Source organism: Ornithorhynchus anatinus, chromosome 10, assembly GCF_004115215.2.
Source record: "Ornithorhynchus anatinus isolate Pmale09 chromosome 10, mOrnAna1.pri.v4, whole genome shotgun sequence".
NCBI lineage: Eukaryota > Metazoa > Chordata > Mammalia > Monotremata > Ornithorhynchidae > Ornithorhynchus > Ornithorhynchus anatinus.
The window spans coordinates 11,788,870-11,801,305 of NC_041737.1; the positions used below are offsets into that span (position 1 = coordinate 11,788,870).

Consider the following 12,436-nt stretch of genomic DNA (forward strand, 5'->3'; position numbering starts at 1 on the left):
CTCATCTGTGAAATGGGGATTGAGATAATAATAATAATAATAATTATGGTATGTGTTAAGCCAGAGAAGCAGTGTGGCTCAGTGGAAAGAGCCCGGGCTTGGGAGTCAGAGGTCATGGGTTTGAATCCCGGCTCTGCCACTTGCCAGCTGTGTGACTGTGGGCAAGTCACTTCACTTCCTCTGTGCCTCAGTTCCCTCATCTGTAAAATGGGGATTAACTGTGAGCCTCACGTGGGAAAACCTGATTACCCTGTATCTACTCCAGCGCTTAGAACAGTGCTCGGCACATAATAAGCGCTTAACAAATACCAACATCATTATTATTATTAAGCGCTTACTATGTGCCCAGCACTGTTCTAAGCGCTGTTGCCAGCCCCATCTGGGACAAGGACTGTGTCCAACCCAATTTGCTTTGTAGCCTCCCCAGCGCTAAGTGCGGTGCCTGGCACAGCGTAAGCCACGAACAGATACCACGACCGTTATTATTATTACAGTGTTGTGCACACAATAAGCGTTCGATAAATACGACTGGCTAGTCAACACATCCCATCAAAAAATAAAAAGCAGCCCGAGGTAGTCGAGAATGGGCAGCAGGAGGCAAACTGCATTGGGTTTTGCGCACATGCGTGGTGAGGCATTGGGCATCCTCATTCACCCACTGAGATCTGGGGGGAGTTTAGCGGCCTCCTGCCTGCCGATGCCTTCTTTGATCCCACATCGAAAGCGGGAGGACCAAGCTCCAACCCCGCTTTTGCGGAGCCTGAGATGCTGACCCCGCAGGAGATTTATCCCATTTCCCTCTTCCCTCCGCGGATCCGGACGTCATCTGGGAGACAAAGCTCTTTTGCTCCCGGTGCAAGCCTGTAGCGCAAAAGCGCGTTCCAGAGGAGCTGCTCCAGTTCCCATTTGGCTCTCCGGGGGATTTTTGGCGTTGTCGCGGTTGTCGTTGTCATTACCGTTGCCGCCGCTGTTGTTGTTCTGGAAACCTGGGAGATGCTCTCTGGACGGCCGGAGGGTCGGTGGTGAAATCCGGGACCATGGATTTCAGCACTTCGTCTGTGTTTGGGCAGCGCAAGGGTGAGCCACTTTGGGATCGATTTCAAATCCAGGGGAGCTGGGATTGTAAAATTAGAGGTGGGTATGTTTTGGGGGGTGGGGTGGGGTGTGTGTGTGTGTCCACCCTTGTCTCGGATTGGAGAAGAGATCTCTTGGGAAAGCGAATGGCTCATCGAACGCCCCTTCAAGCTTTGAGCGTCCACACCTCTGCCTCGACTTTAAGAATGGATCCTGCAGGCGGCTAAAAAAAAAAAAGCGTCGCTCTAGAAATCGGCGCTTGTGTATATATGTGCATATTTATTAACATATTTATTTTATTAATGATGCGCGGATAGCCGTAATTCTCTTTATCCGCGATGATGCTGTTGACGCTCGTCCGGTTGTCTGCCTCCTCCCTTCTAGACTGGGAGCCCGTTGTTGGGTAGGGATTGACTCTATCTGTTGCTGAATTGTACTGTCCAAGCGCTTCGTACAGTGCTCTGCATACGGTAAGCGCTCAATAAATATGATTGAATGAATGAATGGGTGGATGAATTTATTGAGCGCTGATTGTGTGCAGAGCACTGGGCTAAGCGCTCGGGAGATAAGTAGACACATTTCCTGCCCACTACAAGCTTACAGATATGTCTCTCTAGATTGTGAGCTCCTTGTGGGCAGGTAATGTGTCTGCTGTTACATTGTACTCTCCCAAGCGCTCAGTCCAGGGCTTAGCACACAGTTAGAGCTCAGTCCAGGCGCTTAGTACAGTGCTTTGCCCACAGCGCTCATTTTGCGCTGCGCGCTTCCAGAAGCAGCTTGGCGTAATGGGTAGGGCACGGGCCTGGGAGGAAGAAGGTCACGGGTTCTAATTCCAGTCCCACCACCCGCGTCTGCTGTGTGGCCTCGAGCAAATCGCTTCGCTTCTCCGTGCCTCAGTTCCCTCCTCTGTAAAATGGGGGGTTAAGACTGTGAGCCCCATGCGGGACGGGGACCGTGTCCATCCCGATTTGCTTGTATCCACCCCAGTAGTACAGTGCCTGGCACATAGTAAGCGCTTAACACATACCACCATCATCACCGTTACTACTCTTACAGTGCTTTGCACACAAATAAATAATAATGTCGGTATCTGTTAAGCGCTTACTATGTGCGGAGCACTGTTCTAAGCGCTGGGGTAGACACAGGGGAATCAGGTTGTCCCACCTGGGGCTCACAGTCTTCATCCCCATTTTACAGATGAGGTCACTGAGGCCCAGAGACGGGAAGTGACTTGCCCACGGTCACAGAAGTGCTGGGAAGGGGGAAGAAAATAGGGAGCCTAGCCCCGTCTTAATGACATTTGGAAGTCTAGACTGGAAATTGGCAGAAGGGATGAACGCAGGGCTAATATGGATCTAAATTCTGCTACACCGAAGCTGCCTTCCAGAGCTGTCCGGGCTTCCTCCCTGAACAGATGGAAATGATTTCCTGCGTCTGGGCGAGCAGGAAAACAGCCCCCGGCGTGCCTGTTGATCTCCTGTCTGTGGGACCATTCTGTGCTGTTGTTATGATAGAGTAGCAATTACCTACACATAAGCCGCAGGGTGGGGAGAATTTTCCACATGAATGGGTTGCCATGGAAATAGAGATGCATTTGAGTTGTGCCGAGGGCCGGGATCCGTTGCCTTTATTTTCATGGTTTTTTTCCTCCCCATCTCCGGGTACAAGGAACTGTCCTTTTGCATCCTTCTCCGCCTGAAGTGGGGTGGGGGGATTTTCGTTCAGTAAATAGTAGATAATGGAGAGCGGCCTTACTGTCCGGAGTCTGGATCTCAAAGGGCCGGGTTTTCAGGATTCAAGCATTCATTCGGTAGTATTTACTGAACATTTACTGTGGACAGAGCACTATACTAAGCGCTTGGGAGAGCACAATGAATCAGAAACACACTCCCCGCCCACAACGAGTTTACAGTGTAGTGTGGCCTAGCGGATGAAGCGTGGGACTCGGAAGGACCTGGATTCTAATTGCGGCTCCTCCACCTGTCTGCTGTGTGACCTTGGGCAAGTCACTTCACCTCTCTGGGCCTCAGTGGCCTCATCTGTAAAATGGGGATGAAGACTATGAGCCCCACGTGGGACATGGGCCGAGTCCAACCTTTTCGAGAAGCAATCTTACTAATTGCCCCTTACCCCTTAGTGGTGCTGCAGCCCTTTCGTTCGATCGTATTTATCGAGCGCTTACTGTGTGCGGAGCACTGTACTAAGCACTTGACCTTGGACCTAGCCAGGTGACCGCAGCTGCCCTTACCACTGCTCTTGCCACTGGACAGCCGGGAGAGGTTTTTTTTTCTTTAAAGGTGTGTGCCAGGCAACGTACTGAGCGCTGGGATAGGTACAAGGTTGCACCCGGGCCGCGTGATAATAATTATGGTATTTGTGAAGTGCGTTCCATGTGCCAAGCACTGTACTAAGCGAGGGGTAGATACAAGATGATCTGGTCAGACACAGTCCCTGTTCCACATAATAATTATGGTGTTCGTTAAGCACTTACTATGTTCCAGGCACTGTTGTAAGCCCAAATCAGGTTGGACACAGTCCCTGTCCCACATGGGGCTCACAGTCTTAACCCCCTTTTTATGGATGAGGTAACTGAGGCCCAGAGAAGTGAGTCGCTTGCCCAAGGTCACACAACAGACAAGTGGCGGAGTAGGGATTAGAACCCATGACCTCCTGACTCCCAGGTCCGTGCTCCGTCCACTAGGCCACGCTGACACTGGTGGTCCCACCGAGCCTGTGGGTCGACAAGGAGCCGCTTCCTGCCTCAGAGAAGCTGGGCTCCTTCTCTCACTGTGGGCAGGAAATGTGTCCGTTTACCGTTATATTGCACTCTCCCAAGTGCTTAGTACAGTGCCCTGCACACAGTAGGTGCTCAGTAAGTACAACTGAAAAAATGAATGACTCCAGGATCCCCCCCCACGCCAGCCAGGGAGACATTTTCACTTTCCCGTGCGGGGAGGACTCTCGTTCCCAGTTCGGGAAAGCTGTCTCGTCAGGATCTCTATCTTCGCAGGCCAGCCACCTGTCTTTCCGAAGAAGAAGGGAAAGTTATTCCGGGGAGATCCTTGCAGCCCCGTGACAATGAACCCACTCATTCCCGGGGCACAATCAACCCATTGACTAGTCCCAGGCTTCCGGGCTCCCAAGCGCAGGTGTGCCGGCTGGGAGTGCCTGATCTGCAGCCAGATGGGATCGTTTGAGAGCCGATCAGCCTTACTGAGAAAGCAAAGTTGAAAAGTGGGAGGTATCAGTTTGGGTGACGATACGAGTGAAGAGCACTGTAGAAGACACTGTAGAGAAGCAATGTGGCCTAGTGGATAGGGCAGGGGACTGGGAGTCACAAGGACCCGGGTTCTAGTTCTGGCTCCGCCCTCGGTCTGCTGTGTGACCTGGAGCAAGTCACTTCACTTCTCTAGGCCTCCAGTTCCCTTATCTGGAAAGTGGGGATTAAGCCTGTGAGCCCCATGATTAGCTTGTAAGTACCCCAGCACTTAGTAGAGTGCCTGGCACATAGTAAACGCTTAACAAATGCCATAAAAAAGGCAGTGATTCAAAGCAGTGATTCTCATTGGTCAGAACACGAGCCTGGGAGTCAGAGGACCTGGGGTCGACTCCCGGCTCTGCCACCTGTCAGCTGTGTGACTGTGGGCGAGTCACTTCACTTCTCTGGGCCTCAGTGACCTCATCTGGAAAATGGGGATTAAGACTGTGAGCCCCACGTGGGACGACCCGATTCCCCTGTATCTCCCCCAGCGTTGAGAACAGTGCTCGGCACGTAGTAAGCACTTGACAAATACCAACATTATTATTATTTTCAACTCCTCCACTTGCCTGCTGTGTGACCTTATGCGAGTTCCCTCATCTGCACAATGGAGGTTCAATGCCTGTTCTCCCTCCTGTTGGTTCATTCAGTCGTATTTATTGAGCTCTTACTGTGTGCAAAGCACTGTGCTAAACGTTTAGTACTACTTTGCCTGGGAGCCACATGTGAGACCCAATTACCTAATACCTACCCCAGCACTTGGTACAGTGCGTTTTTATGCTATTTGTTAAGCGCTATGTATCAGCTGCCGTACTAAACACTGGGGTAGATACAAGCTAGGCATGTCCGGCATAGGGCTCACAATCTTAATCCCCATTTTGCGGATGAGGAAACTGAGGTACAGAGAAGTTAAACGACTTGCCCGAGGTCTACCAGCACTCAAGTGGCAGAGCCGGGATTAGAACCCAGGTCCTCCTGACCGTCAGGCCCGTGCTCTCTCCACCAGGCCGCCAGTCCATTCGGGAGGTTTGGACAGAAACAGGAGCTGGACGTTGGAAAGCCATACCGTCACACGGCGGCCAGATGCTTTCTGAAAGCAATCGGAGAAAGCTGAAGGGAGAAGATGAGGCCCTGGAGAGGAAGCATGGGGAGGCCCCGATATGGAAGGGAGATAACTTTAACTTTTGCATTTTGTTGTTGCTTCTACTTTGGTGCCCAACCTTACCCTCGGGTTGAGGTTGGTTTCCCTGAGCTTCCTCTGGGAGTCACACCCGATCAAAGACGTTAATGTTTCAGGTGGCCCGTGGGGCTGGGGTTTGCTTTACACATTTATGGTTTGGACTACTTGCTATTTTTTGTTTGGAGATAAAAAAGAGCATCTGCACACGCTAGGTACCCCAGAGGGCTCCCTGCCAGATTTCCAATTTCCAGCCTCCTCTCTTCTCCCTGCTGAAATAGGAGAATAGGGGAGACTGCAGTGAGACTCCTTTATCATTATTATCATTTTCAGTTTGATAATATGAATCTCTCAACATTTGTCAAGTGCCGAGTTTGCCCCCGAGCACTGTAAGGAACCTGGGCGAAAGGTACAAGGTATGAGAGTGTAAGTTCCTTAAGGAGAGGGGATGTACAACACTTAGTCCAAGCACTAGTACTTAAGCACTAAGAGAAAGGGGTCAGATCCCCTGAAGCCTTTCGCTTTCCACTATTCAATAGTATTTATTGAGCGCTTACTATGTGCAGACCACACTGCTTCTGAAGGAGCAGCGAGTGGCAGGCAAAGTGCAGATTCTGCAGGCGAATGAGGGGGTCTTGAGCTGAGCGAGGCGGTGTCGTGCCGGGGTTGATGATGATGATGGTAATGGCATCTGTTAAGCGCCTACCATGTGCCAGGCACTGTTCTAAGCGCTGGGATGGGGCTGCAGATCGGGTCTGGTCCAGAGGCCAGGCTCTAAGGTGTCCTCGGTTAGGCCCTCTGAGGATCGTGCTGTCCTCCGGCCAGGCTAGGTCCAACTCCGCGGACGCGCTGGGCCACTCTGAGGAGTCTCCTGTAAACCTGTCCTCGTTGAGTCTGTAAGCTCGTTGTGGACGGGGAATGTGTCTGTTGTTATCGTTCTGTTTTCCCAAGCAGTACAGCGCTGGGCACACCGTAGGCACTCAGTAAATACGATCGACTGACTGACTGTCGGGTTGTTTCCTGGGCAGTCATCCCCCCCACCCGCTGCCCCGTTGTCATCTGAGTCTGGATCCGTGTTTGTTTCACCCAGGTGACTCAGTGGAAGAAATTGACTTGACGCTGGTGTATCAGGCTGCCGCCAATGGGGACGTCAACACGCTGACGGCCGTGATTCGGGAAGACCCCTCCATCCTGGAGTGCTGCGACAGCGAAGGTGAAAGGTTAATAATTATGATTATGGTACTTGTTAAGCATGTACTATGTGCCAAGCACTGTTCTAAACACTGGGGGAGGTATGAGTTAGTCAAGTTGGACACAGTCCCTGTCCCCCACGAGGCTCACTCTCTTAATCGCTTAGACTGTGACCCCATTTTTGAGCAGGGATTGTCTCTAATGCCGAATTATACATTCCAAGCACTTAGGACAGTGCTGTGCACATAATAAGTGCTCAATACATACTCTTGAATGAATGAATAATCCCCATTTTACAGATGAGCTCACGGAGGCCCAGAGAAGTGAAGTGACTTGCCCGAGGTCACACAGCAAAGGGGTGGAGACGGAATTAGAACCCAGGTCCTTCTGACTTGCGGGCCCATGCTTAGCCCAGGGCAGGGCCCCATAGGGTCTGTGGGTGGTAACTCCAAGGGATGGGCAAGCTGGGATGACCACAGCTGGACTTCTCCGGGGTTTGGCCCATCTGAAATCCATCAGAACCATATCTGGCCCGGGAAAGGAAGGCAGAGCAGAGTTGAAGCAGCTTGGCCTGGTGGAAAAAGCACAGACCTGGGAGTCTGAAGACTTGTGTTCTAATCCCCGTTTTGCCACGTACCTGTTGAATGACTTTGGGCAAATCACTTTACTCCTCTGGGCCTCAGTTCCCTCATCTGTAAAATGGGGATTAACACCGTGAGCCCCATGTGGAAGAGGGACTGTGTCCAACCTGATCAGCTTGTATCTACCCCAGCGCTCAGTACAGTGCCTGACACATACTAAACTCTTAAAAAATACCCCAATTATTCATTATTATTAATCCCCGCTGTGCTACTTGCCTACTGAATGACCCTGGACAAGTCCCTTTACTTCTCTGGGCCTCAGTATCCTCATCTGAAAAATGGAGATAGGATAGCTGTTCTCCTCCGTTAGACCACGAGGCCCATGAGGGACAGCGACCGTGTCCGATCTGATTGTCTTGTATTTAATAATGTTGGTATTTGTTAAGCGCTTACTATGTGCAGAGCACTGTTCTAAGCGCTGGGGTAGATACAGGGTCATCAGGTTGTCCCACGTGAGGCTCACAGTTTCTCCCCATTTTACAGATGAGGTAACTGAGGCCCAGAGAAGTGAAGTGACTTGCCCACGGTCACACAGCTGACAAGTGGCAGAGGCGGGATGCGAACCCACAACCTTTGACTCCCAAGCCCGGGCTCTTTCCACTGAGCCAATGCTTAGAACAGTGATCAGCACAGAATAAATGTCTGTCAAATACCACAATTATTATGGATCAGGTTTTTGCACAGCGGCGGAACTCTGCCTTTTGCTGGGTTTTCCGTTTTTCTCTCTTTTTTAGGGTATTTGTTAAGGCAGGCACTGTACTAAGCACTGGAGTCGATACAAGCTATCAGATCGGACCCCAGGCCACGACCCCATGAGGTTCATAGTCTTAACCCCCATTTTACAGATGAGGTATCTGAGCCACAGAGAATTGAAGTGGCTCACCCAAGGTCACACAGCAGACACGTGGAGGATCCGGGGTTAGAATCCAGGTCCTTCTGACTCCAAGGCCCGTGCTCTAGCCACTAGGCCTTGCTGCTTTTCCAGCCCAGTTTCTTTGGACCGATGATTTAAAAGTACTGCCACTAACAGTTCTGAGATCTCTCTCTTGGGCTGTCACCGAATACTCCAAGCCTGTCATCGTGTCACTAGGATTTGGATGATTTTTTCCAGCAAATCATTCATTTCTTTGCACTTTCTCACATTGAAGTTCAACCCCACAATTTTCTGCCTCAGACTTTATGTGATTTTCTTGCTGCTTATCCCCATCTGCATGAAATTTCACCACCTGGAAGAGCTTAGTGTCAGCTGCAGAGCTGGGGGTTTCGTTGCACGCTCCCTTTTCTTCGATCCTTTATGAAGATATTAAACAAAACAGGTCTTAGGCTGGATCCTCGGGGACCTCCGATTTACATGTCTCCCAACCGTAAAGTGGTTGCTTACCCCGACCCCGACTCTCCGATCTTAGCCGGTTTTCCAGCCGTGACAGATTTCCTCTAATCCCGTGGTTTTCCATGCTGTTGGTAAGAAATCCAATCCTTTTGAATCTTAAAAACCAACCAATCAGGCCACTCAGATGAGCCAAAGCTCATATTTTCACTAACCATCCGATGATTAGACTGTAAGCTTGTTGTGGACAGGGAATACGTCTGCCGGATCTATTGCATTGGACTCTCCCAAGCATGTAGCACAGTATTTGCATACAGTAAATGCTCAATAAATACTGTTGATTGATTAATTGATTAGGGAAGTAGAGACTGGTCATCTGACTCTGATTAGCCTTATATGAGTCCTGGGTTGAAGCAAATAGGCCAAGAAGCAGACTCTGATCTTCTTGGTCTAAGGCTCGCTCCCAAGTGACAGAGTCGTATTTGTTCAAATAATAGAAATAAATCCTCCGGCTGCCCCTTAGGTGGTCGTCTCAGGGTTTCCAGTCAGGGGCTTCTGGCTCCGTGCTTTCATTTCTGAACGAGAAACATCATGGCCTGAGTGAAAGAGTATGGGCCTGGGAGTCAAAGGATCTGGGTTCTAATCCCGGTTCCACCACTTATCTGCTGTGTGACCTGGGCGAGTCACCTCATTGCTCTGTGCCTCAATTACCTCATCTATAAAATGGGGATTAAGACTGTGAGCCCCACATGGGACATGGACCGTGTCCAACCCGATTATCTTGTATCTACCCCAGCGCATAGTACGGTGCCTGGCACATAGTGAGTGCTTAACGGATACCATTTACAAAAATGATTGGACATCAATTCAGTCGAGAGGAGTGGGAACGACGTACCTCAAGTAGGAGGAATTAGAGTCTCTTGTCTAAATCTCCCTAAAGTCCCATGCGGATGCTGAGCCGCTGAGGTTTTCTCCTTGCTGTCCAATGGCCAACGGGGAGGGTAATGAACCGGGAAGTGACCTCTTTGTGCGATTTTTAACCCATCCGGTCGTTTAAGGAACAAATAAATGTTTTTTTCCCAGGTTGTACCCCTCTGATGCATGCGGTCTCTGGACGCCAAGTTGATACCGTGAAGTTGCTGTTGAAGATGGGGGCCAATATCAACACGCAGGATGCCTTTGGACGCACCAGCTTGTCTCTGGCCACCTATCTGGTAATTGGAAAGACTCAACATGCGTGGAAGCTCCCGTAGGCAGGAAGTGGGTCACTCCTTTGTTACGTACTTTCCCAAGTGCTTAGTACAGTGTATCACATCCAGTAAGTGCTCAATAACTGCTGTTGCTGCCACTATTACTATTACTAATAATTATGGTATTTGTTAAGCGCTTACTATGTGCCAGCCACTGTACTAAGTGCTGGGGGAGATACAAGCAAATTGGGTTGAACTCGGTTCCCGTCCCACGTGGGGCTCACAATCTCAATCCCCATTTTGCTGATGCGGTAACAGGCCCAGAGGAGTGAAGTGACTTGCCCGAGGTCACACAGCAGACAAGTGGCGGAGCCGGGATTAGAACCCAAGACCTTCCGACTCCCGGGCCAGTGCTCTGTCCACTGTGCAATACTACTACTAGGCAGGTGTGTCACGGCTTTCCTGTTCTTTAATTTCTACCAAGTTTAGTTGAACTAGCAAGGACCTGAGAGACGGGAAATCTGGGTTCCAATCCCGCTTCGTCCACTGTCCTGCTGTGTGACCTCAGGGGAGTCACTTCACTTCTCCGTACCCCCTTTGTAAAATGGGGATTAAGACTGTGAGCGCTATGGAGGACAGAGGCTGGGTTCAACCTGATTATCTTATGTCTACCCCAGTGCTTAATGCAGTGCCTGACATATAGTAAGCGCTTAACAGATAGCAATAAAAAATAAAATAAACACCCTCCCAATCCTCATCCTGCCTCGGGAAGCGGCGTGGCTCATTGGAAAGAGCATAGGCTTGGGATTTGGAGGTCATGGGTTCGAATCCTGGCTCTGCCACTCATCAGCTGTGTGACTGTGGGCAAGAAGCTTAACTTCTCTATGCCTCAGTGACCTCATCTGGAAAATGGGGATTAAGACTGTGAGCCTCACGTGGGACAACCTGATTACCCTGCATCTACCCCGGGGCTTAGAACAGTGCTCGGCACGCAGTAAGAACTTAACAAATACCGATGCTTAGAACGGTGCTCGGCACATAGTAGGCGCTTAACAAATACCAACATTATTATTATTATTTTTGTCCTTAGGTGCTCAGATTTCCAGGCACCTCGCGGGGGGAGCAAGAAGAGACAGATTATTTTCTTTAGACTGGTACAAGCCGGGGGCATCGGCTCTGTGGAGGGAGAGGGGACGATGACCCCTATGAGCTTGGCACGGAGGGAGGCGGCGGCGTGAACTCTGGAGGTAGAGCGGACGGCGGCAGCCGGCCTCCTCCACCCGTTGGAGCTGGAGGGGACTGAGCGGGGCCGTCGGTACTGACTCTCCCTCTCGCCCTCTGCTAGCAGCAGAAGACAGACGGGGATGCCGGCGCTCTCCCCTTTCCTACTCTTTGGGCAGTTTTAGAGCCAGGGGTGAGTGTGGTTCTCGTGAATGACGTTCCTCTCACCCCCAAGGCGCTGGGGGCCAGCAGTCGGTCCACCTCATAGCCACCTGGCCTTCCCAGACAGCTCGGGTGAGGGAAAGGACATCCGGGGCCCAGAGCTGCTGTGCTAGACCCAGGCCCGTGGGGCTGAAGCTTCAGGGTGCGCATTCCTTAGCCCGGTGCCCATAAGGCCTCCGTACAATCCACAGCGGCCCCGGCTCCACTTCTGCTCCAGGTCTGCTGGTGTCAAGAGGCGCGGAGATGCAGCCCCGCGGGATTTGGGCCGTGGCCGAGGCCTTGGTATTCCGGTTCCCAAGGCAACCAACCCCAGTGGGGGCACAGACTGACTGGGTAGCTCATCCGCCCCAGGCTCCACGGCCTGCTGGGGGTTAGGAAAGCCACCACGGTCACGATAGGAGTCTTGACTTCCTGTCCTTTTCCCCCCTCCTCCTTCCATTTCCTTCTCTCCTTCTCCTTCAGGAACCAGGAACCCAGGTCCTCTGATTCTCAGGCCCATGCTCTTTCAACCAAGTTACACTCCTTCTCAGAATAATCCTGAAAGATAGTATCACTACTACTACTACTACTAATGATAATAATAATCAACCCATCATATTCACTGAGCTCTTGTTGCATGCAGAGCACTGTACTAAACCCTTGGGAGAATACAATGTAACAGAATTGTTAGGCACATTCCCCGTCCACAATGAGCTTACAGTCTAGAGGATACTAATAAAAATAATAATTTACCAAGCACTGTGGTAAATTTGGGGGTTAATACCACGGTCGCGATAGGAGTCTTGACTTCCTGTCCTTTCCCCCCCTCCTCCTTCCATTTCCTTCTCTCCTCCTCCTCCCTTCCTCCCTTCCCCACCTTCTAGCTTCCCTGTTTTCCCCCCTCTTCTCCTGTTTTTCTGCCAATCCATCTCTAAGCTCATCCCCTCACTGCTTCTCCTTTAACGCCCTGCCCCAGTGCCCTTTTCATCCCTGCCTCCCTAGCCCCACTGCCCTGACTGGAAAAGGTCAAACCGCTGTGCTACTTGTCTTTTCCCCAGTGTAGACCAAGTCCTAGAATGAGAGTGTAGTGTAGACCGAGGCCTAGCAGGAGGGTAGAGCCTGCCCTGTGGCAGGTGGGAGTGAATATTCTGGCAT

General features: G+C 51.0%; 1 protein-coding gene across 1 annotated transcript in view; it reads left to right on the forward strand.

Annotated features, from left to right (window-relative positions):
• The first annotated feature begins 583 nt into the window (after nt 1–583).
• Nucleotides 584–12,436, forward strand: part of ANKRD55 (ankyrin repeat domain 55) — a 44,065-nt gene continuing 32,212 nt past the window's right edge. Inside the window, exons 1-4 of the mRNA XM_029073723.1 lie at nt 584–629; nt 766–1,077; nt 6,601–6,723; nt 9,753–9,883. Of these exons, the coding sequence (XP_028929556.1) occupies nt 584–629; nt 766–1,077; nt 6,601–6,723; nt 9,753–9,883 (612 nt within the window). The remainder of the gene's footprint in view (nt 630–765; nt 1,078–6,600; nt 6,724–9,752; nt 9,884–12,436) is intronic.